At 50.2% G+C, this 23,265-nt stretch overlaps 9 protein-coding genes across 9 annotated transcripts; 7 read left to right on the forward strand and 2 right to left on the reverse strand.

Annotated features, from left to right (window-relative positions):
- Positions 1 to 129: 129 nt before the first annotated feature.
- Positions 130 to 904, forward strand: MIND_01046500 (uncharacterized protein; the record flags this gene model as incomplete). The annotated part of the gene is made up of 4 exons (XM_037367051.1): positions 130 to 306; positions 356 to 508; positions 560 to 644; positions 696 to 904. The coding sequence occupies 4 exons, from the start codon at positions 130 to 132 to the stop codon at positions 902 to 904; spliced, it is 624 nt and encodes a 207-aa protein (XP_037216445.1).
- Positions 905 to 1,107: 203 nt separating this feature from the next.
- Positions 1,108 to 2,162, forward strand: MIND_01046600 (uncharacterized protein; the record flags this gene model as incomplete). Its single annotated transcript, XM_037367052.1, has 6 exons — positions 1,108 to 1,298; positions 1,347 to 1,383; positions 1,440 to 1,460; positions 1,511 to 1,548; positions 1,599 to 1,675; positions 1,726 to 2,162. 6 exons carry the CDS (start codon positions 1,108 to 1,110, stop codon positions 2,160 to 2,162), a joined length of 801 nt encoding a protein of 266 aa, XP_037216446.1.
- Positions 2,163 to 2,353: 191 nt separating this feature from the next.
- On the reverse strand, positions 2,354 to 3,161 carry MIND_01046700 (uncharacterized protein; the record flags this gene model as incomplete). Its single annotated transcript, XM_037367053.1, has 2 exons — positions 2,354 to 2,675; positions 2,725 to 3,161. 2 exons carry the CDS (start codon positions 3,159 to 3,161, stop codon positions 2,354 to 2,356), a joined length of 759 nt encoding a protein of 252 aa, XP_037216447.1.
- A 214-nt stretch (positions 3,162 to 3,375) lies between these two features.
- On the forward strand, positions 3,376 to 5,963 carry MIND_01046800 (uncharacterized protein; the record flags this gene model as incomplete). The annotated part of the gene is made up of 5 exons (XM_037367054.1): positions 3,376 to 3,558; positions 3,611 to 3,678; positions 3,730 to 3,758; positions 3,806 to 5,188; positions 5,236 to 5,963. The coding sequence occupies exons 1-5, from the start codon at positions 3,382 to 3,384 to the stop codon at positions 5,961 to 5,963; spliced, it is 2,385 nt and encodes a 794-aa protein (XP_037216448.1). The 5' UTR covers positions 3,376 to 3,381.
- Positions 5,964 to 6,660: 697 nt separating this feature from the next.
- On the forward strand, positions 6,661 to 14,509 carry MIND_01046900 (uncharacterized protein; the record flags this gene model as incomplete). Its single annotated transcript, XM_037367055.1, has 21 exons — positions 6,661 to 6,749; positions 6,814 to 6,844; positions 6,898 to 6,984; positions 7,038 to 7,058; positions 7,109 to 7,240; positions 7,287 to 7,303; positions 7,350 to 7,480; positions 7,526 to 7,988; positions 8,040 to 8,241; positions 8,287 to 8,555; positions 8,607 to 8,956; positions 9,001 to 9,263; positions 9,319 to 9,682; positions 9,735 to 10,130; positions 10,192 to 10,507; positions 10,555 to 11,899; positions 11,950 to 12,325; positions 12,373 to 12,828; positions 12,872 to 13,077; positions 13,123 to 13,349; positions 13,399 to 14,509. 21 exons carry the CDS (start codon positions 6,661 to 6,663, stop codon positions 14,507 to 14,509), a joined length of 6,852 nt encoding a protein of 2,283 aa, XP_037216449.1.
- Positions 14,510 to 14,793: 284 nt separating this feature from the next.
- Positions 14,794 to 15,425, forward strand: MIND_01047000 (uncharacterized protein; the record flags this gene model as incomplete). The annotated part of the gene is made up of 3 exons (XM_037367056.1): positions 14,794 to 14,963; positions 15,014 to 15,062; positions 15,114 to 15,425. The coding sequence occupies 3 exons, from the start codon at positions 14,794 to 14,796 to the stop codon at positions 15,423 to 15,425; spliced, it is 531 nt and encodes a 176-aa protein (XP_037216450.1).
- Positions 15,426 to 15,635: 210 nt separating this feature from the next.
- On the forward strand, positions 15,636 to 17,401 carry MIND_01047100 (Beta-xylanase; the record flags this gene model as incomplete). The annotated part of the gene is made up of 11 exons (XM_037367057.1): positions 15,636 to 15,896; positions 15,949 to 16,097; positions 16,146 to 16,154; positions 16,200 to 16,355; positions 16,402 to 16,458; positions 16,502 to 16,647; positions 16,697 to 16,720; positions 16,782 to 16,921; positions 16,971 to 17,048; positions 17,097 to 17,174; positions 17,222 to 17,401. The coding sequence occupies 11 exons, from the start codon at positions 15,636 to 15,638 to the stop codon at positions 17,399 to 17,401; spliced, it is 1,278 nt and encodes a 425-aa protein (XP_037216451.1).
- Positions 17,402 to 17,454: 53 nt separating this feature from the next.
- On the reverse strand, positions 17,455 to 19,000 carry MIND_01047200 (mRNA cap guanine-N7 methyltransferase; the record flags this gene model as incomplete). The annotated part of the gene is made up of 5 exons (XM_037367058.1): positions 17,455 to 17,489; positions 17,539 to 17,882; positions 17,929 to 18,214; positions 18,264 to 18,509; positions 18,559 to 19,000. 5 exons carry the CDS (start codon positions 18,998 to 19,000, stop codon positions 17,455 to 17,457), a joined length of 1,353 nt encoding a protein of 450 aa, XP_037216452.1.
- A 41-nt stretch (positions 19,001 to 19,041) lies between these two features.
- MIND_01047300 (Structural maintenance of chromosomes protein) lies at positions 19,042 to 23,263 on the forward strand (the record flags this gene model as incomplete). Its single annotated transcript, XM_037367059.1, has 13 exons — positions 19,042 to 19,102; positions 19,148 to 19,551; positions 19,602 to 19,976; positions 20,021 to 20,725; positions 20,770 to 20,909; positions 20,956 to 21,739; positions 21,791 to 21,986; positions 22,039 to 22,286; positions 22,334 to 22,705; positions 22,754 to 22,838; positions 22,893 to 22,942; positions 22,990 to 23,032; positions 23,082 to 23,263. The coding sequence occupies exons 1-13, from the start codon at positions 19,072 to 19,074 to the stop codon at positions 23,261 to 23,263; spliced, it is 3,615 nt and encodes a 1,204-aa protein (XP_037216453.1). The 5' UTR covers positions 19,042 to 19,071.
- Positions 23,264 to 23,265: the final 2 nt, after the last annotated feature.

Here is a 23,265-nt window from a genome sequence, read left to right on the forward strand (position 1 = left end):
ACGGAAGCCCGTCTCAAATCCTTTGTGTGAGTGGTGTCGGTGGCTACAATCAAAAAACGCGGCATCCACGAGCCAGCTCCCATAAAGCCCGGAGAGCCCACCGGGTTTTCTCCATTTTCATTACTCTTTATGTTGCCCCTCACCTACTTGTTTGTCTTAGCGTGCGCTAGCGCTAGTGCTCAAGCTGCGATACCTCGTGGCAGTGCCACCCACGTGCAAATCGAGAAACGGTTCAGCAATGCGCGATTTACCTTTTTTGATACTGGGCTTGGTGCATGTGGCTCGACCAACGTCGGAAGCGACTTTGTTTGTGTTCTGAAAGCGACCAACACGAGAAACTGACGCGTCTCGGTAGATTGTGGCACTAAATTCCGAGGTAGGAGACGTTCACGTTTCCCGACAAAAACTAAAATCCAGCCAAAAGCAATACGGAAATGGTGAACACTGTTACAAGATGATCGAGATAACCTACAAAGGGAAGACAAAACAGGCTCAGATAGTCGATATGGTGCGTTTGGTGGTGTCGACATTGATCAGACTAGAATGGCATTATGATCAGTGTCCTGGTTGCGGTTTTGGCGCTCTCGACTTTAGCACTGGCTTATTCGATTACTTTGCTTCGGAGGACCTGGGTGTCATATACGGTAAGCTCACAGGGTCCATTCTTCCGATTTCCTGTGTTTATGGTCTGGCAGGCAGTTGGAAGTTCCTCGATGGAACTGTGACGACGACGACGCAGAAAACCACAACAAGACCATTGCCTACAAGAACAACCAGTCACATTCAGCTTCCCATATCGAGTACAACACCTAAACCTATGGTCTCTCCGGTTGCACCGGCAGTTTTAGACGATGTGCGACTTGCATTATCCGCCTTATTGGGTGTTGTTTCTATTGGGGCATAGACTTAAATGCACATGTAGAATATAGATATTGTGCGTAGACTTTGGTGCAAAACCTGAGCAGGTCCTTGGCAAAGATGGGAATGTCAAAAATTGAGTCACACCTGTCACAACTATTGGCTCCTCTCATCCTCGCGATTGCCTTGCGGTCGTCGCCCCCTTCCTTTCCCTTTGACGTTCATTACCAACAGCAGTAACCATCCCCAATGCTTTCCCTTGGCCTAGCTCTGTTGCTGGCCCCCCTGGCGTTGGCTTCTCATGGCTCTTCCGTCAACCATCATGAGCTCGCAAAGCGTGCGGCGGTAGACGTCGCTGAGCGCTCATCTGAACACACCGTCAATATCACCAAGCGAGAAGTCTTCTCTGACGCTCGTTGGACTTTCTACTCCACCGGACTGTGAATACATCTCTGCGACTATTGTCTACGTTCTCAAGCCGTTTCTAGGGGTGCATGTGGTGACTGGAACAACGATGGCGATTTTGTGCGTCTGCTTCAAAGAAATTCTGCGCTTTCCTCGCTCATTCATGTCGATGATAGATCGTAGCCTTAAATCAGGGAGTGTGTTGCCCTTTTTGCAAACACACACTCAATTTTAACTCTGATTTCAGACCTTCGGTTACTCTTACCCAAGCCCCTTCTGCAACAAGTAAGCTGACGGGCAAATGTCTTGGTCAATCCAGCTCATATTCCTCCAAGGAAAATCGTCATGAAGTATGGTGGGAAGCAAACCACAGCGACTATCAAGGATTCGTGCCCCGGCTGTCCCTACAAAGGCATACCATCTTGGTTCCTTTGATATTGCCAACGCTAATCAATGCTTCAGGTCTTGATCTCAGCCCCGGACTATTTTCATTCTTTGCCAATCAAGATATGGGAGTCATCCAAGGTACTTGGTGGTTTGCGGACGGGGGCGATAATGGCAACCCACCACCCCCCCCCCCGCCCCCTCCTCCACCAAAAACCACCAAGCAAAAGACAACTACTCCGCCCCCGCCCCCACCACCAAAGACCACCACCAAACAGGAGGACCCTGCCACTCGCACCACGTCCAAGACCACAACTACTACCAAAGCCAGTAGCTCATCAGCACGTGCCTCGTCTGCTGTCAGCTCGACCCATTCTGCCCCATCCAACAGTGTTGCAGCGCCGTCTGGCACTGTCGCTCCCGTGTCAAGCACCAATCCGGAGAATCTTTTCTCCTTCGCCCAGGCCGCTATTCATCTCAGTGGAGTCGTCTTAGCTGGCGCTGGCGCTGCGTAGACCGTTATTCTTATTCTCATCCTTTCGACTCCTGTAATAATCTATCTACTACACCTGCTGGCATATACCCAAATAGGATGTTCTTACTTGACGTTGAGCGCAACCAATACCAAGAAAAAGCAAGTTACATTTGGATTGGACAACGACAGGCAGGTGTACAAGAAGGATGGATAGTTGAGGAATCAATACTGTTAGTGATAGCATCTTACCAGCAGCACTGACAAACCAGACTCTTTCACCACGTTGCGTGGAACCATAACCTCGTGTTTGCGGGTGCGAAGGTCACGAATGAGAGAAGAGCGAGTCTTATGCATGACGCTCTGGATTGCAGCAGGCCCGTGCTCTCGGGCGGCAAGGTATTCGGCAATGTTAAGGAATGCGTGCGATTTCAGCATGGCTTTCGCGCTTCGGACAGAATCAGGGACTTGGAGGGTAGACGAGGCAAGGCCAAGCTCAACGAGCAGGCACTGCATGAATGTGAGGCGGCACAGAGGGGTATTGTCCTGAAGAAACCTACACAATGGGTCAGAGTTTAGATCATGACGAGTGGGGGAAGACATACGCGCTGATGTAGGAGGCAGCAGCATCGTAGGAAGAAAAGGGGGATGCGCTGCGCTCAGAGGCTGAGTCTTGAATGGAAGAGAGATCGTCGACAATAGGGCGCTCTCCCAATCCACGAGGCATAGATTTGGGCTGTTTCTTACGACGATGGGACTTGCGTACTACAGGGGCAGTAGTATGGGGTGGTGGTGTGGCAGGAGAGGTATGGTGAGAGGGCTTGGTTAGGGAAAGATTGGAGAACTGGTCAACGAGGGAATCATGGGGGTTGCGGCTGAGCACAACGAAATCATCGTCCGAGGCAACGGCAGACGAATTGTCCTCTACGTCCCATACAATTTCGTCGTCAGTGGATGGGTCGAAAGAGAGGTGAACTGGCTCTGAAGATTGGGTAGAAGATCGAGAACGAGTGCAAAGATCGTAGGAGGAGATGGTCGACATCGTGGTTTCCGACAAAAGACACAGGGTCAATTTACATTTGAGCAATTTTGATCCGGTGAGAATTTCGAACTAAATTCTGGCCAAAAGCGGACAACTCAAATTTGATGACGGGTGCTCCTCTTACGGCGTGTGATAAACGGCATCAGGCGCCGTCACCATTTTCTTCTTGCTCTCTCCCACCACCCACTTTCGCTGGTCGAGTTCATGACCAGCCCGTTCCATGCAACTACAGTCGTCACCAATTCACTCCTACGGCTTTCGTCGCCCCACCAAGCCCTCTGGTCGTACTCGCGACAATTTGGTTTCATCTCCCACCAGTCTCGATATCAGTCGTCTCCATCCAGAGGATGCTGCGTCTAAGACCTTTTTGGCCATTTCACGCGCCCTTTTGTCCGTTGTGAGTGAACTCGCCACTCGTGAAGCCTTCGCTCACTCGCGTAACCCCTTAGGACAATCGCGCTATGACCATCAAGGACCTTGCTGAAATGACAGTTGCTCAAGGTCTTGTGTGCCAGAAGTGAGTCAATTATCAACTCCCAGTCGTGGGCGGTATTGACTCCTGACTCAGTGTTTCTGCGGCCAGCCAAGCTATCACCAGTGCGTTACTTACTCAATTGTTCCCTTTTGTGACTAAATATCCGCAGCGTATATTCGCACTCATCTCTCGCGCGTGGAATTCCAAAACGACCATCCTCTCATTCTCAAGCACGTACTCTCCGGCACTCCTGATGATGACGACCTACTTCCTGCTCTGCATTCAACTTCGGGCGGCGCTCACGGTGGAATGAATACCGAGAATCGCACAACCAATTTCCGTCGAGGAACCATCGTTTGGTATCTAAGCGGAGCCACTGGTGCCCCTTGTCCCTTCGCCCGGGCTGGAATAATGTTATGCGAATACGGGGAGACTGGACGTGGCCATTCTCAAAACGCCGTCAACCGAGACAAGAAAAAGGCCCGTGACGCTCCCGATGAACACTGTGGTAGCAAGCGAAAGCGGTCGCTGAGAGGAGGCGATGCTCTCAACTCGGATTCAGACCTGGAGTTGCCCAAACCGCCACCCAAAGTCAAACTCACTTTACGTCTAAAACCTCTTCGCGCTCTTGCTACTGCAGAGGCTATGGTAGACGAGTCTGATGGGCAGAAAGAAGAACCCTGGTCTTTGCCCCCCTATCCCAGACGATCTATCTCCATTCCATGCTGCACGCCGTCTACCGACAGCCTTTATTACTATTCTCAGCGACCATACCAGCGCTCTTCTTCCGTCCCCTATAGCGTGGTGGCTTCACCCCCTCCTGACTCTGAAGACGATAATGATGATTTTCACATCTCCATGACCGACTCTCAACGAGCATCTTCTAGTCGAGCCCGTTATCGCAAACATGATGACGAATCTGACTGGGACGACGACAACGATGACAACGAAAGTGAGGATGATGGCGAAACCATGTGGGAAAGTCCAGGTCCACGTTCACCATCTGCTCCGGCTTTAGCCGAGATTGAGGTCAAACAAGAACCCCGCGACGAAGAAGCCGCCTCAAATCTGGTCGTCGACAATATTAAAGTCGAGCTTGACGATGACTGGGATTGGCATCGTTTGCCTTGGGCTCACGAAGGTCTCTTTATCAAGCAGGAAGAAGACTTGGAGTGTCTGTCATTGTCGAGTTCATTCGACCCAGGACCCTCCTCCCCCTTGTCCCCGCCTCCGTTATTTGCTCTCGACTCGCCCAGGCGTGTTAGTGATCCTCTCACGGAAATCGAACTCAACAAGGCAACTTTGCGACCACGGTCTAAAACACTTCCTCCCTTGTCTGCCTATTTCAGTTCACCTGTGCTTCGGCCTCAACAACCGCCTCCTCTCGTCACCCATTCCCTCACGTCACTCATCCAGAGCATGTCTGTGAGCAGTCCAGCGTGTGTCTCCCCTCAAGAAACCCGTTGCGAAGGTTCCACTTCCCAGCCCGTTGTTGTTCATCCACGCCTGCCAACTCCCAATTCACCAGCCATCATTGCAACACAGTTGGAAGGTACGTAATGAATGACGTCTCATCATTCCAGTCCTGATTTTTTGCAGGCATCTCCGTGTATCAAACCACAATTGGCAACGTAGTTCTTCTCAGAAGGCTCGATACGGACTTCGTCAATCTCACACCTATCGCTGCCGTTTCTCGCGTTTCCCTGCCCCACCCCAACACTATTCCAAATGCTACCGTAATATCGCGAGGCTCTACAGCCGTTTGTGGTGTCTGGGTCCCTCTCTCTGCTGCCCAAACCTTTGTCCGTACCCACCCCTCGCAAGCCAAGACACTCAATACCTTCCTTTCCGACCGTCTCGCATCACGCTTTCCATCAGCTCTGAACAAATGGAAGGAGGATGCTCCAAAGGGTCCCAATCTGGGTGTCTTTGGTCAACATTTTGGTTCAACCGTCCAACCCACTACATTGTGTGGCGATGGCGATGGAGGAGAGTTGGACGTTGCTTCCTTGCTGACATCGGTCACGCCTAATTTCCCGGTCACCGCGGTTCCGTCAGGGAGCTCGCCTGAACTTCCTCTAAGCTCGACCGAACAGCAGATATTCCGCGAGCTTTGCGTTACAACCGAATGGGACCACGACGTTGAGTCGGCACCATCCTCGCCACTTTCTGATATTCCTCTCGATGATAACGACTTGCCTCCGCCCCCTCCACCGATAATTGAAAGAGCTGCTCGGCAATTACGGCGGTCAAAGCGAGTGGCTGACTCCAACAAAGTCACTCCCACTTGTAGAGGAAGGGGTCGCGGCCGACCCAGACGCACTTGATCATTCGCCTTTTCTTCATGTTTGTCTTTTCAGCTTAGACGATGTAGCTCCCATTCTTGGCCCGACACACATCTGCACTGATTGCACGCTCGCTTCAGTCCCCACTACACTATTAGCCAATCAACCTCAACCCCATACCCTCCGTTATCCTACAGCCAAGTCGAGGCTTTGTTTTGCCGACTGGAGCCCCTGTGTATTGATATCTTGCGATGTGTGTGGGGGGGAAGAAATCGACCCTCACCCCGTATTTTGTTCTCTGTATCCTAGAATTATACTGGAATGTTACGCTCCCATATAATCCTACTGACCTGCTGGTGTCGTGACTTGTTAGTGACTCTCTTCCCCAGTCCATGTCTCGCCGCGTAGATAACGCAACGTCGCCCTCCCTACTCAATTCAGGCTCGCTCACTCAAGGCATCTTGCTGTTGGAACAGATTGGTCAGACTACAAACCTTGGGGTCCTGAAAGGCGCGTAATTAGGTGTGTTCTTCACATCACCAACGACGTGTAGGTTTTGCCGGTATTCTAACCCTGTAAGGGCCTGGTTGTTTGGCTAGATACCTGACTTATGCAAACAGAGTTCTCGAGACATGTCAAGTGCGTTTGCTGTCAATGCAGAACGCCGCGATCCTGACTTGGACCTGAGACTGCTACATCGAATAAAAACGATGCCCGTGCTCTATCCCATGACCTCGGCATGCTGGCTCTTGCTATTGCTGGTCAAGTGCACGACCTCCAGCCAGATATTAGCGCTGAACTGCTGAATGACATCTCGAAGCTGTGCCAGTTGAGTTGAATCCAACTTTTGACCATTGAACGGAGGTTGATTCCTGCCGTGTTCACTACCTAGGAAGCTCGAAGCAGTTCATTCCACGCTCAAGGTGCTATCTCAGCCAAAGGAGTCCTAATTCTTTCCTTACGCCACACAACTCAGAATATCTTTAAACGCGACTCTCTTGCCTGGTTCGTAACCCAATCTCAAGACCAAGTCAGACTACAGCGACTACAAAGAGACATCAAGGTACACACCTAGGCTGCCTTCCAGCCTCTCGCATAGGCTTATAAGCTCTTCAGCACGCCATTGACGTGTTTTCTGTTGGTCTTATTCATATCGACTGTGAAAGTGGTGGTTAATCTTGGGACAGTTCCAGTCAGCGGTTCGTCTACGAGAACGTCTCGTTGCTTCGGAGACTCTAAGTGCTGTACGACACGGTCGAATTCTAGACGAAATTCACGACGTTCGTCGTCTCGTCATGAATGAGATCAAAACGAAACAGGTAGGTGCTTCTTGATAAATCAGACTACCGCGTTTACATCTTGTAGGCTATGCTACCTCCAGTGCAAGTCACAGATCACAGTACTCATCCGTAGCTAATTTGTGCATAGCATGCTGTCTGGTCCAAACCTTCCTCGCGCGCCACTTCATTTCTTTGGGCGTCAAGATGTTATTCAGAGCATTGTGAAGATGGTCCTTGACCCAAACTCTCCGGCTCGGGTAGCGATTCTCGGCGCTGCAGGTCATATAGCATCTAAGACCTATTTCAGACCTTGATACTTTCTAGGTATCGGCAAGACGAGTGTCGCCTCGATGGTGTTGTTGGATTCACAAGTTGCTCAGCTCTTCGGCCACAGACGATTCTTTGTGCCATGCGATGCAGCGAAGAATAAGGACGACCTATTGACGGCTATCGCGAGCTGTTTGGGCTTGCAAGACACCAAGCTCCAGAAGAAGATCCTGGAAGTGCTTGGGGACACTGATCATCGGTCTTTGATTGTGCTGGACAATTTCGAGTCGCCCTGGGAGAATGCTGAGGCGGTTCGAAAGGAGGTAGAGAGCCTTTTGGTCTCTCTCTGTTCATTAGCTACTCTGACAGTTATAATCACGGTGCGGGGTTCCGAACGACCAATGGGGGTGAAATGGTCGAGGCCGCCTATTGCTCAACTCGGTCCACTTGATCCTGAGTCGGCCCGTAGAGCATTTCTAGCACTTTCAGACTGCGCCGAAGATGATCCAAGCATAGACAAGTTTGTTACCGTTCTCGCCGTCTATCGAGATTCGCTAAAATGCTTGGATAGCTTAATTGCCGCCGTTGACTCTGTTCCACTTGCAATTTCGCTCATGGCAAACTTGGCCCAGACGGATAGTCCAGAAACACTACTACTGCGCTGGCGCGAAGAACAGAGCTCGCTATTGAACCGTGTATCGGACCGAACCTCAAGTCTTGACGTATCGATACGAATTTCTCTGAATGGCCATCGTATGAAAGCCAATCCTGAGGTAGGAACATTCGCTGATGCTGTTTGCGACTAATCAAGCTCTTAGGCCACCATTCTTCTCGGTTTACTGTCCCTTCTGCCCGACGGCATTGACAACACGCAACTTACCTTGATCTTTCCGGGGATCCCCAATGCGCGACGCTCATTATCAGTCCTTTGGCAGACATCCTTAGCTTACAATGATGGCCACAATAGAACACGAGTTCTTGCGCCAATTCGTGCTCATATGACATTGTATTCGGAAACTCATCTTGCCCCCCACACCTCGATGCTGGCATACTACATGGGACTATCTGAACTCTCGTCAGACCTTGGGTAACTTTTAATTTTTATTTTATTGTGGAACCCGCGTTCACAACTTCCAAGAGGACGCCATGGGCAAATGATAGCACAGCGACTGACCAAGGAAATCGGAAATATGCTGACCGTCATTAGTCTTGCGCTCGAGGCTACGGACGAACAACAATTGCGAAGTGCTGCTGCTGCTGCCATCAGCATCTCCAGGCTGATTCGTTACACGCACATGGGCAGCTATGATATACTCGAGACTGCTAGGACTGTCGCCCAGAAGCTCGAAGACAGATTACTTGAGGCTGATATTCTCTATCACTTCGCGTGGACAATGTTCACCATCGGCGGTCGAATGGATTACGAGGCTCTCTGCACTGAAGCTCTCACAATATACGAAAGCATAGGTAACATCCGTGGTCGTGCCGGTACGGAATACCAAGTTACTCTGCTCGCGCTAAAGCAATAACAGAGTGCACATTTTTATCTGCGCAGTTCAGAAAAAGTACCAAGCGTCAGAAAGAGTGCAAACCGTTATACGAAGATGCGCTCAAACTGGCCGTCGAATCCCAGAGCAAATACTGTGAAGCCAAGTGCTTGTCATGTCTGGCAGAAATTGCTTTCTATTCGAGTGATGGAGAGACTGCAGAGCGTCTCAGTCGGGAGGCTTTGGCGCTCTTTCGTGAATTGGATCACCTGACGAACATCGGACTAACAGCGTATTTGTTGGGTAGGGTGCGTGCTTGTTTGATCCAACTTGCTCACTGCCTCTTCATACTCGTTCTGGAAGATTTTGGTTTTCCGAGACGATCGCGCTGCCGACGAATGGTTTGATGAGGCCGAAGTTGTTCTCAAACAGGCTGGCGCGTATAGACAGGCTGGGGTCGCTCTCATTGGCAAGGGGGACAGTGCTCTTGCGCGTTGCGACTATTTGGGGGCTCAAGAGATTTACACCAGAGCATTCAATGCATTTCAAGAAGCGGGAACATTGCAATCAATAACTGGAGCCTTCGCGCTATTGTCACTGGGGACTGCGGCGGCCTATTTGCACCAACAAGCAGAGGCAAAAAAGTGGATTCAACAGGCAAGGTCGATGATGGTGAGGATTGGATGGACGTCTGCCTACGGAATACTTCATTGTGACTTGATTGATGGTGAGTACTCGCACAGTGTAAGTACCTAAAACGGATTTATTGGAATATGCAGGAGACCTTGCATTCCAAGAGGACAAATTGGAGGAGGCGAGATCATTTTACCAACGAGCTCAAATTGCGGCTGAGAGCTCGGGTTTTGCGGAGGAAGACGCCCAGGCTCTTGTGAAGTTAGCGGCAATTGATGTGGCCCAGCATCGACTGGAGACTGGATTGCAACATCTGGTTGTTGCTGCAGCGAAACAACGACAGACCAAAGATGTCAAGGGTTTGAGTTTGACTTTGGTGCGGCTAGGTCAATTTTATGTGGCGGGTGGGCAGAGAGACATAGCATTTGCATTCTTGCGTGCTGCATATCCACTTTGCCAGAAAGTGAGGGCATTGCGGAATCTCGCAGAATGTCTTAGAGGGTTGGGTGAGTTGTGTCAAGATTCGGATATGATTGAGCAAGGCAAGCAAATCTACCAGTCAACGTTGGGCGTACAGTAGTTTACAATCACTTTTCATGGAAGCGAAATGTTGGTTCTCTCTCACCCGCCTGACAGTCGGCGGCGGAGTGAGGAATTCGAAAGGAAGCTTGGTCACAAATGTGACGCTGACCTGGTCTCCCTCTCGATTCCTCCCACCTGGGCCAGCTCAGGCCTCTGTATTTCTCCCGCATTGTACGACGCTCGACCTAATTGTCTTTTTTGGCAACGTCCGCACATTCATAATCCCTAATCCTTCTTCTTCTATAATGTCCTTAACGCCCGACAACAACGCCACATTTAGGGCCCCAGTGTCGGGCAAGACACCTCCACCAGCTCCTTCGGCTGCGTTTGCGAAAAGGCATATAGCTTTATCCACGTCATTGACCCGTTTAACCCGTTTTTTAGGGCTCGAGAATTGCAGGCAGAGGAAAGGCTTACTGGTGCAAGATACCGGCCACCCGCTCTTCGAGAATTAGAATCAAGGGCTGCCGTGTCCAATGAGGCGCCTTCCCCATCCGTGACAACTCCAGCAGATAGCGCAACTCTTGCACCGACCAATTATCCGCCTGGTTTCAGACGGGCAAGGGCCGGAACTCTGCCGTCAAACGTACAACTCGCAGCTCAGCGTTTTGCCGCGGCTTCCAGCAGTCTCGCTACTCTTACCGGCTCTACCGATTCCCTTCTTGACCGACCAACAGCGACCCCGACATCAGCTATTACCCCCTCCCGTCCAGGCTTGCGTCATTCAACCTCTGTTGCATCGTCTGTCGCAACTTCCGCCGCCCGAGAGCCAAACAGTCGTCTTCGCTCCGGCTCTCTCACGCTGCCCACTGGTGGGCTTTCCAATGCTTTTGGTCCCTCTATCTTTTCTTCATCCTGGCTCTCATCGTCGAATGGCGGAGGTTTCTCTACCCTCGAAGATCTTCGTTCAGTGACGTCTGCCGATTCCACCGATGACTTTGGAGACGTTCACACTCTCGACTATCTTGGTTTGGATGATCACCGTCCCCCACCTGCTGCTACTATATCCGAGCTGCGTAACCAAGCTCAGGCAGCGATTGCAGTTCATCTCGCTGGAAACCCTTCACGGATGCGAGCCACCACCGTCTCCAATCCGTATCGGAACCGGTCGTCTGCTGCTCCAGGTTCTCACTTGGCAACCCCTTCTGGTGAAGAAGAAGACGAATACTTTGATTATGATGACAGCAACTACGGCCGCCAACGTCTTGCAACCTACGACTCCTCCAACCAAGAGCCGGGTTATGGAACTTCATCCCTCATCGCCCAAGCTTTCAGACCGTCGGAACATTTAGCCCCGACCAGACCCCGAGCCATCTCGGTTGGGAATCTGGACGACCCTATGCGTTCATTGCAGCGTCGTCCGAATGTGCTTGAAGCTCATGGTTATATCAATGAGCTTACTCAACAGAGCTCTGGCCTAACTGTGAACACTAGCAACTCGCCTGCCAGCATTTTGAAGTCTACAAAACTTGCCACTCCGAGTGCGCCTTCCCCGACGGTTCATTTCCCTAACGGAGAGCTCGCCACACGTGTGTCCAACTATTTGACTGCTCCTGGCACCCAAAATCGTTCTACATCTCCAAAGGCTGAGGCACCAACGTCTCAAGTCCAGACACCAACCCGTTCTCTGTGGATTGGAAATCTTGATGGAGTTGTCACCAGCGAGCAGCTAATTCATGTCTTTGCCCCCTATGGTGCCATTGAAAGTCTGCGGCTGTTACCCGAAAAGGTGGGTCTTCTTTTCCAGGAAGAGCAATCTGATTTCATTATGAAACTCAGGAGTGCGGATTTGTGAACTTTGTGGATATCGCAGACGCTATCCGCGCTAAAGACGATGTTCTCAACAGACTTGGCGGTAACATCGGAATGCCTAACGGGCAGACTGTACGAATTGGTTTCGGCAAAGCGGACAGTGCACCAGTGGCTCCAGCAAAAGGCAATCAGACTAGCCCTGCCCCCGCGTCTCCCGGTACTGCCAAGTCCAACAATGCCAACTCCGGTCTAGGGGGTATGGAGTTACAGTCCTCGCCTACGCGTGCCCTCTGGATTGGATCCATCCCCTCCACAACGACCCCGGCCACCATTCTCAGTGTCTTCAGTCCTTATGGCCCTATCGAATCCGCCAGAGTTTTGACTCACAAGAACTGCGGTTTCAGTAGGTATCCACATTCCTTTTTGAATATAATTTTACACCCTTTATAGTCAACTTTGAGCGACTCGATGACGCTGTTCGAGCTCGCAAGGCACTCAATGGCCGTGATGTTCTCGGAAGCGATGTAGGCGCAATCCGTATTGGTTTTGCCAAAGTTCCAGTCAAGAACTTCAACGAAGGAGGTTCTGGAGCTGAAGACAGTCCAAGCGTTACAGTCCAGGGTGTCGGCGATCTCAGTGTCGGGGCGACGATTCACGCGCTCAGAACCGTCAAAGGGGCCTCCACGATTCCCGCTGATCAACAGGTGCTTGGAGGAGCTGTTGAAAACTATCGCTCGAATCTTCTCCTCAGCATGATCGCAGCTGGCAACCACACTACGACCCTTGTCAACGATGGAGCTTCCAAACCTCCTGGTTGGACTGCTTCGGTCACTGAACAGCAGATGGTGATGCAACAGCTCAGTGCTGGTAGTTTGGATGCCGAGGCTGACGTCCAGGCTTTAGCTGGTATGAACTTGTTTGTCTTGTTTCGTCAACTGACGATCATTAGAATTCCGTCCGCCGACAATGTATTATACGACCATTCCGTTGGTTTCCGAGAGACCTCACAACAGGCGTTGGGATGCCTCCAAGTTGCGTGAGCTGCGCAAGCGACTTGACTCTGGTACTATGACCGTGGAGGAGATCGACCAAGTTGCGACCGATTTCCTGGAGGGTGAAATTGTTGATCTAGCTTCTGATTGGCTGGGAAATACGGTGTGTGATGTGATCATACTTTATCATTTTATTGAACCGTCCAAGGTCGTCCAAAAACTGTTTGAAAGATGCTCTCAGATTCCTCGATTTGCTATGCTAGAAAGGATTGCCCCAAACCTCGCGATGATCGGCATCCACAAAAACGGAACCTGGGCAGCGCAGAAAATCATCGAATGTGTTCAAAACCCGGAGGAAGTCGCTCTCGTTGCTCAAAATCTGCGTGCTTACACACCACCACTCCTTCTTGACCAGTTTGGCAATTATGTAGTCCAGTGAGCATTCGCCCTTTTTTGTAGCACAGGCGTAATAACCGTTCCACAGGTGCTGTCTGCGGTTTGGTTCGCCAGCGAACGACTTCATTTTTGATGCAATTGTGGACCGAATGTGGGAAGTTGCTCAAGGACGATTTGGAGCACGTAGTATGAGGGCTTGCCTCGAGAGTCCTCACATTACCATGAGTCAGCAACGTCGAGTTGCGACTGCCATCATACTGAACTCAATTCCACTTGCAACGAATCCCAATGGCGCCCTCCTACTTACTTGGCTGCTCGACACATCGGGTTTCCCTTCGCGATACAATCTCCTAGCGCCTCGGTTTACTCCGCATCTCTCTCACCTTTGCACCCACAAGTTGGCTTCCCTCACTGTTCTGAGGATCGTCAACCAGAAGATAGAGCCTTCAGCTTCGACTGAACTTGTTGAAGCCCTGTTCTCTTCCCCTGGCGATCACGTTTTAGCCGATGTTTTGGGAGATCAAGTCAACGGTGTCGCCGTTGTTCACAAAATCCTCACCAGCCCCTTCATCGACCCGGTGATGAAGAACAAATACGTCGAGGCGACGAAACGCGTGCTGATAGAATTGAAGGTCATCGCCACCCAAGCATATCGCCGGTTGATCGAAGAAGTTGGGTTGCCAGTTCCAAATTTCCAGCCAACATATTCCAACATTCCAGGGGGCGGAAAGGCAAAGACATCGTCTGGAAATGGTTTCGGGGTTCCGGGTTTACCATCAGGTTATCCTTCCAATGACCAAGGACTCGCTTCCATGATGGCGGCTCTCCAAATGGGTGGCCAAAACTCACAAGCTGGCCCGGCCCAGCTGCAAATTGACCCGACCTACGGAAGTCCGACTACCGCTCGTCGCACGCCAACTTCTGGGCCCTCTTTTTCTCCCAGTGTTGATCCATATAGCCCATTTGGTATGCGACCTGGTGAAGCAAATAACGGCTCTCGTCGTGGAGGACCATTAGCACCAAATGGAGCGATTTCTAGTCCGGTTCAATATGCAGCTCCCTCACCCCCAGCAGCCATGATGAACATGACTCAACCAACCTATCCTGGCATGGCACCTCCTCCTCCCCCTCATGTCTATCAGACCTACATGTACCAAGCCTACCAGCAACCTCAAAACATGGGAGCATACCATTCCTAAATCATATCACGACTCTTACGACCGCGCGCTCCTTGCCTCATTAAAAAACAACAACGCTACCGTCGATCGCTCATTGGACTGCCTCGACCTCTTGAGTAACTAGGTTATCGTTTCCCGTATACCTCCATCAGTCAGTGGTCGTTGGAAGGGCTGTTCTCTCTACTATATATTACTTTCTCCTTGATTACTTGTACAACAAAGCTTGGCCATAAAACGGTCAGACTACTTGAATAGACTGGGGAGTAACGTGATCTGTGACGACCTTGAACTTGGAAATAACTTCTATGGGAGCCTCAACCTCAAAAACAGTCAGAGCTCTTCCTAAACGCCCCGCTACCCCACACCCCCCGTGGTCAGGTGCTCGTCCATCTCGTCCCACGCAAGCTGCTAGTGAAACAAAGAATCAAGGTAAAAAAAATATGGTGTGGTTTGAGTTCACCACTCAAGCTGCTCTGTAGACATCATAGAGGATTCAAAGGACCCTCAATTCTTATCCAAGCTCAGTCAGCTTGGGCAAGTACGCGTAGATCACCATATGCAAACCGTCAACCTGGTTAGTTGGGGCTGAGTTCCTGAATCACTCTCACGTCTATTTGCCAAACAGGAACAGACTGTCAGGAATACCTCCAACTCGCGTTTACATGCTGAAGCCGACGCTGCCACCTTGAACCACATCCCCGCTTCGACATTCAGTAGACTTCTAGATGAGCGCAAAGCAGTCCGCACTCGCCGCGACATGCAGTTTCTTGCCAAACGGTTTGGACTTGAAGTGGAAAAACTGGATTTGGTTGCTCAGTTTGTTACCACGCCGAGTGTCCGCGCAAACTCCCAGCAACGAGTGGCGCAACAAGATGGCAGCGACAGGTATATAATGCAGGTGAAATCCAAACAGGCTGTCGTCAAAAATGCCAGCTAAATTCATCTCAGGCAGTTTGGAGAGAACCACCACTCACAAGTACAACTTGAAATAATAATTTCTTTCTCCCTTGTCTCCATTGACTTGTTGAAGGCGTGGAAGCACGTCCTATTTTAAAAGGTTTCGACTTCGAGTGCGACTTTTTTTCCCCAACGCAGGGTCAGTTGACTCCACTTCTATCGACCGAAGTTCAGCCGACATGTTCTTATTATGAGCGCTATGAACGACAACTCAGTCAAAATGCACTGGGTCCTCACTGTCACCACACTCCTCGCCGCGATACAGGCGGCGTCCCCTGCCCCAACCGTCTCCCTCCTGACTGATCTCCCACGGTTCAAGAACCTGCAAAATGTGTCTATCCGCTCTGTGCTGAAAACGATCAACGACAAGCGCTTAAAGACCTCCACCTTTTATTTCGGAAGTACCATAGCAGATCTGACCCTCAATACTCAAAATGCGGAATGGACAAGTGTAGAGTTTCTTTGTTTTCTGTGGTGCAGCTCTCCTGACACCAAGTTTGTAGGCACGCTTCAAGGACACTTGGAACTTGGCTGTAGCTGAAAATGACTGCAAATGGTTCTCAAATGAGCCTGTAGCACCGGGGGTGTTCAATTTGACCGCATGCCAGAGCCTGAGGGACTTTGCATTCCAACACGGTATTGCATTCCGAGGGTAATCTTACTGACTCTGGATTTCGTTTTTTGTTGACTGGACGTTTAGACACAACACGTGGGTCGCCGAGGAAATTGGCCTCTAGGAATTGACCTTATTTAGACTGTGGCACAACCAACGTCCTGATTGGCTAGTCAACAATCCTTTCAACTTCACTGTGTCGCAGCTCAACAAAACTATCATACCGACTGCTGTCCAAACTGTGGTGCAAGGACTAGGGAAAAATCTTGTTTCTTGGGATGTCGTCAACGAAGCTCTGTGCGGAAGACCCAGGCTAATATTCCGCAAACTGACTTTTAGCTAGGTCGGATAGTGCAACACCTGGCATGTCCCTTACAGACTGTGTAGTCAGCGCCCAAAGGTCAGCAACTTATGCCCAGTTTCCATAAGTGACCCCGTTCAAGATGGCCGACGTTTGCTATCGACGGCAATTCTTCGTCTCCCATGCTTTTCCACGATTCTTCCTTTATTAACACGGCCTTTATCAATGCTGACAAGGCGAGAAAAAAGATTGGTTCCGACATGAAGCTGTTCTACAATGACTACAACGGTACGGGCATAACTGTAGTACTTATTGGCAAGGCTGATTATATTCCTAGTGTGGGTTACTCATTCTGTTACACGTCGGCTGAGACTGAAGGAACACATTCAGCGGCGGCAACTTCCCCTCTCAGGCGAAGACAGACTGCGCCTTGAAACTTGTGGAATCACTACAGAGCTCAGGCGTGGCGATTGATGGAGTTGGAATCCAGTCGCATTACAGCGCTAATGCACAAGCGTTTCCCTCAAAGGAATCTTCCCACTTCACGATGGATCGTCTCAAGGTGTGCGAGTTGATACGGAACCAAGTTATAACGCCTACGAGTCTCTTAGAGTCTAGGTATCGAGGGAGCGATAACCGAGTTGGACGTTTGGCTACCCGACAACTCGACAGCAAGTTTGCGTTGGCAGGTAAGAAACCTCAGTTGGCGTGAATGCCACTACTTAACATAGTGTCAGGCTTCGATTTTTGGAGACATACTCGATAGTTGTCTCTTCAGCACTAACTGCCACGAATTCATTCTCTGGGACAACCGGGTGCGTTACTTTCTTTGGGGCAACAGTTTCCTTTTCTGACTATTCAGGACGATGAATCGTGGTTGGATGGCTTCAACACGACTGGAGTGCACCAAGGCACTCTATTTGACGCTAATGGCCTCCCAAAACTACCGTTTTTCGAAGTACTGGCTCGTCTGCTCAACTTTGCTGAGGGTGGGGCTGAGCCTTGCGCAACGTCAAGCGGCACTTCAGTTTGCGTCCTGTAGTGACGAGTAAAGAGTACAACAAACAATGTACACTGGAGTCATGAAACACCGGATTACCGTTTTTCGAAAGCAAAAGCAATGTAGATGTCTAGATGTAACACATCAGACGACGGCATCTCCAATCTGACGACACTTACTAGCAGCTTCCCACTGAGCCTCATCCATAGAGCTCTCTCCGTTGGCGTCTACAACCTTCATGCGAACCATGAGCGGGCCAAACTCCGGGTGGTCCTGATGCTCCGAAAAGATGTCGTGAAACTCCTCCTTATAAACAGGGTGAAGCCCATATTCGGCTGCTAGTTGAACGAAATTATCCCATCTGACCACATATTCTGGGACATTTTCGACGGCATCCTGCAGATAAAACCAGTATTTGTGGCCAAATACGGGTTTGTTTACTCGATCCTCAAACCGAATCTTATAGACCGAGTTGCCAAAGCTTAGGTCGTCGCTATCTGGTGGGATCTCATCCAAATTATGCCTGAAGACAACATCAGCTTCATGGAACATTTCAAAGGGGAACGGACAATAGTTGTTCCGCGTTGGGAATGGTACCCACAAAGACCCCGCCTACGCGTAGCCACTTGCTGACATTATCCAGCATACACCGCGCTTTTTGAATGCTTTCGAAGGCGTAGTGCATGCAAAACTGCAAGCTCACGACATCAAAGGGGGTGGCCAATTTTGCTGGAGAGAATGCTTTGGATAAAGGTTCAGAGTAGCAGTCGAGAGCGGCAAAAGTCGCCTCGAAGTGAGAGTTACGACTGGATTGGTATCGAGAACGGGCTTGGTCGACAGATACGGCTGCGATGTCTGCAATCATACTGAGAATAATCTTGTCGTAGAGGGAAGGCATACCAACCAGCTCCAAAAAGTTCAGCAACGCGGGCCTTTGCCCACTTGGTGAGATCGCCACCCTTGCCGCATCCCATATCAAGCACTTTGCCTCGACCCGCTCGTGGTCCTCTGCCGACCACTTTGCTTGCTTGCAAAGCTGGGTGTCCGAAACGGGATATCAGCACCGACTTGACCCAGTTGTTGAAACTTTTGAGGCCAATGATTGGCGATGTTTCACGTTGAGCAACGCCCACCTCTGGACGTGTGTTATCTATTATTGGGTGAGTGTTGAAACGGGGAATATGAAGAAAAAAACATGCAATGATCAACGACGACACCAACGTCACCCGCATGCCTCTTTTGCGGCCTTTCTTCTGGTGCAGGAGCCTCCGGTGAGCGCTTTCGCTTGGCCAGACGAAGGGTGCCTTTGCCCTGATAGGTTTTGTAGAGATTGATTTCAGCCTGTGACATGGGCCGAAGAACGCTTTCTGGAGCAGAAATACGATTAATGGGGCTGTATTTAGTCATTTTCCGAATAGATGGTGCTTCAGCTAATCTGTCATCGGGGTTGTGAAGGAGGTGGGCGATTTTCGAGGTTCTGGGTGGGTCATCGTTTAATAGAGCGGCCAGTCCAGTTGGCCGACGGTTAGGGAGCTGGCGAGAGGGTGACTGTGGAGTTGGAGGTAGGGAGGAAGGAAGAGGAGAGCTAAAGCTCGCTATTGGTGAGTTCAAGACCGCGTCTCTCACTGGATCGAAAGGCATCGCAGGGGGGTGTGATGAGTCACACCCACGTGCTCAGTTTTCGCGTCGTCGACGCGTTCAGCAAGGCCACCATGGTCTATATCAAATCCCTCACCATTCAAGGTACTCGTCCATGCAACATGCTTAGCATAACCAACTATGTTCCAGGTCTCAAGTCCTACCGTGATCAAACACAAATTGAACCCTTCTCCCCTCGTCACAATGTTGTTGTCGGCAGAAATGGCTCTGGCAAGAGTAATTTCTTCGCTGCTATTCGTTTCGTCCTTTCGGATGCATATACATCTCTAACTCGAGAGGAGCGGCAAGCACTTCTTCATGAAGGCGTTTCCACTACGTCGACTCTCTCAGCCTATGTCGAGATCATATTCGACAATTCCGACAATCGGTTCCCAACGGGACATGACGAACTTATCCTCCGCCGCACAATTGGCATCAAGAAAGATGAATATTCTCTCGACAAGAAGAGTGCCAACAAGGCAGAAGTTATGAACCTCCTCGAAAGTGCAGGCTTCAGCAAATCGAATCCATACTATATTGTTCCCCAGGGTCGGGTGCGTCCCTCTACGACTCTGTTTACTCAAGTCCTGACATGTGTTTGCAGATTACCGCCCTGACCAATGCAAAAGACACAGAGCGACTCGCACTACTAAAAGAAGTAGCTGGAACAAAGGTTTACGAACAACGGCGAACAGAATCACTGAGGATTATGAGCGAAACTGACGCGAAGCGCACCAAGATTAATGAACTTCTCGACTACATCAACTCGCGTCTGACAGAACTGGAAGAGGAGAAAGAAGAGCTCAAGGAGTTCCAGGAAAAGGACAAAGATCGGCGGTGTCTCGAGTATGCATTATTTCAGCGCGAGCTCGAAGAGGTGGGGGAGGCTTTGGAGGACATTGAACAAGAGCGACGCGCAGAGGTTCACGGGGCTAATCAAAGGAGAGAAAAGTTTAACGAGCGGGAGAAAGAGATCCAAGTAATGTTTGCCTATCTATTCTGCTGGTGTCTAACGCGACATAGGATGTGGAACAATCCATTTCCGACACCAAGCATTCGCTCGAGACCATAACTTCCACGCGACAAGACACGCAAGACGAGCTTACAGAGCTCATCGGTGCACGAACAGAGTTGGATTGCACTGTCAAAGACTTGCAAAGTGCTGGCGCTCGAGCTGGTGGTCGGCAGCAGGGTTATGAGTCTGAGCTGAGTCAGGTAGAAGAACAAATCAAGGCTAGGGAGGGGACACTGAGTGCCTTGCTACCGGATTGGGAGTCTACTCGTGCTAAAGAGGCTTCTGAGCGACGTGCTCATGACGACGCCAATACCAAACTCGAGGCGTTATTCGCCAAACGAGGTCGTGGTGCCAAGTTCCGCACCAAGTCTGAACGCGACGCATATCTTAGGCAAGAAATTACCTCCATGGACGCCTACAAGACGACACAAGGCGCAGCTGTACAGACCACCAAGTCTGAGCTTCAACAAACCCAAAAGACTCTGAGCGAAGTCGAAACTCAAATCTCGGGCATCCAGAATAAAATCGATGATGGCCGACAAAAAGTCAAAGACCTCGGAGACGATATCAATCGTCTCAAGGAACAAAAGGCGGATTTGGTGGAAAAGAGAAAAGATCTTTGGCGAGAGGACTCCAAGCTTGATAAAATGGTCACACGTGCTGTAACCGAGCTCAAGAGCGCAGAAAGAGTCCTTGCTGGGATGATGGACAAGGTGTGTTTTACGTCCGTTTGATCTACCTACTGATCAGACTACAGGATACTGGAGTCGGTTTAGGAGCTGTCGATAAGATTGCTGAACGCAACAATATTCCAGGCGTCTACGGCCCGCTCTATCGACTCTTTGAAATCACGGATCAAAAGTACAATATTGCAATCGAATTGACCGCAGGAAACAGGTATGGCCATGACAACCTGAATGACAACTGGGCTAACCATAGCCAGCCTTTTTCATGTTGTAGTCGACAATGACGAGACGGCTTCAAAAGTACTCGAGATAATGTTGAAGGAGAAGACGGGTCGCGTCACCTTCATGCCTCTGAACCGTCTGAAGCCCACCAGAGTAAACATGCCGAATGCTCAAGATGCCATCCCCATCTTGAGCAAGATGGAATATGACCCAAAACATGACAAGGCGTTCCAGCAAGTATTCGGCAAGACTTGTGTTTGTCGAGATCTCCACATCGCCGCAGAATATGTGAAAACCCATTCCATCAACACCATCACGCTTGACGGAGACAGGGTGGACCGCAAAGGTGCACTTACAGGCGGATATCATGACGTGAAACGCTCTCGTATTGAGGCCATAAAAAATGTTACCACTTGGCGCAGCAAATGGGAGGCGGAAGACACCCGCTCACGCGAAGTCAAGGCCTCGGTGCTGAAAATGGACCAAGAGATTGCACAGTTCGATGGCCGCATTCAAGTCCTTGACCAGCAAATAAAGCAAACCCGCGAGTCGCGCGAGCGGTTGTTGGAGGAGGGAACAACGTTGACAAAACAGAAGGAGAAACTCAAGGATCGCATTGCCAAGCTGGAACGAGATGAACAGGAACTCGAAGTAGAGTTGAGTGGTTTAGATGCTAAACTAGCTGGATATCAGCAAGAACTGCAAAGCCCCCTGACAAAAGGCCTGACGGACGAGGAAGAAGAGGCGGTCATCGCTCTCAGCGAAGAAGTCGAGAAACGGAGGAAAGAGTTGATTGCGTTGGGAAAGAGCAAGAATAAGGTCAGTTTACTCCGTTCTTGCTGCCCGCTCATTAATCGTTGAGATACACAGTTCGAGGGCAAGAAAAATGCCATCGAGATCGAACTAAACGAGCGACTCAGGCGAAGACGTGACGAGCTGAAGGCAAAATTGGACGGATTAGGTGATCATGGGGATGAGGCGACTGCTGTTGACAATCTGGAGTCCAAAGAACGAGAATTGCGCACATTGAACAAGTCCATTCAGGCGCTGACTCAGAAAACTCAGGGTATGTCGTGGAATCGCTTACCGCTCTCTCTACTCACTTGTTCATTTATTAGCAATGGAGGAGGAGATCGAAGGGCTGCAAGCAAGGATGCAGAAGCTTCGATCTTCGCGCGAGGCGCTACAGACACAACAAACAGAAGACAGCCGAAATATGTCTCGCCAGCAGAAGACGACAGAGCGATACCTGGCCAAGCGACAAATGCTAGCAGGGCGAAAGGACGAATGCAATAGAAACATTCGTGATCTTGGAGTGCTGCCTGAAGAGGCTTTCGAAAAGTACACGGGCGAAAAACTGGACCGTGTCAGTCCAAGCATGAATGTGACCAATATGACTAATATTGTTGGCAGCTTATGAAAAAGCTGCACACCGTCAGGGACGGTCTTCAGAAATTCGCGCACGTCAACAAAAAGGCGTTTGAACAGTACAGCAACTTCACCAAGCAGCGAGATCAACTTCTGCAACGCCGCGAGGACCTGGATAAATCTGCTGAGTCGATCGAGGAGCTCGTCCAAGTCTTGGACCAACGGAAAGACGAGGCAATCGAGCGCACTTTCAAACAAGTTGCTAGCAATTTTGAAGAAGTGTTTGAGAAACTCGTACCCGCTGGTCGTGGACGGCTTATCATTCAACGACGCATTGACCAGGATGAAGAAGTGGACGAGGACGTGGAAGAAACGCAACAGAGTACCATTGACAACTATACTGGCGTTTCTATCAAGGCACCGAAAATACTGTTTGATCCGAATATGGGTTGATCTTGCCCTTAGGTTTCCTTCAACTCGAAAGTAGACGAGGGACTCCGGATACAACAGCTCTCTGGTGGTCAGAAATCGCTCGTTGCTCTCGCGACAGGTAGGACTTGATCCAATAGATGGACAAGGTAGATCCTAACCATTCTCCTCACAGTCTTTGCGATCCAAAAGTGTGACCCGGCTCCATTCTACCTATTTGACGAGGTGAATACTTGACATTCTGCGTAAACCCTCTCTCTGATGCGGAATAGATCGATGCTAATCTGGACGCTCAATACCGGACAGCAGTTGCTGGTTAGTGGATCATTCCGTTCTGTCAACCCAAGCTTGAATATGATCGTAGCCATGATCAAATCACTCGCATCGAGTGCCCAGTTTATTACGACCACTTTCAGGCCAGAAATGCTTGTTACTGCGGACAAATTCTACGGAGTTTTATTCAACAACCAGAAGGTTTCGTCCATTCGCGCTATCAAACGGGAAGAAGCAATGGAATTTGTCGACCAAGAGGCTCAAGCTCAATAATT

This window comes from Mycena indigotica (genome assembly GCF_014461135.1).
Source record: "Mycena indigotica strain 171206Taipei chromosome Unknown Mind.scaff0009, whole genome shotgun sequence".
NCBI lineage: Eukaryota > Fungi > Basidiomycota > Agaricomycetes > Agaricales > Mycenaceae > Mycena > Mycena indigotica.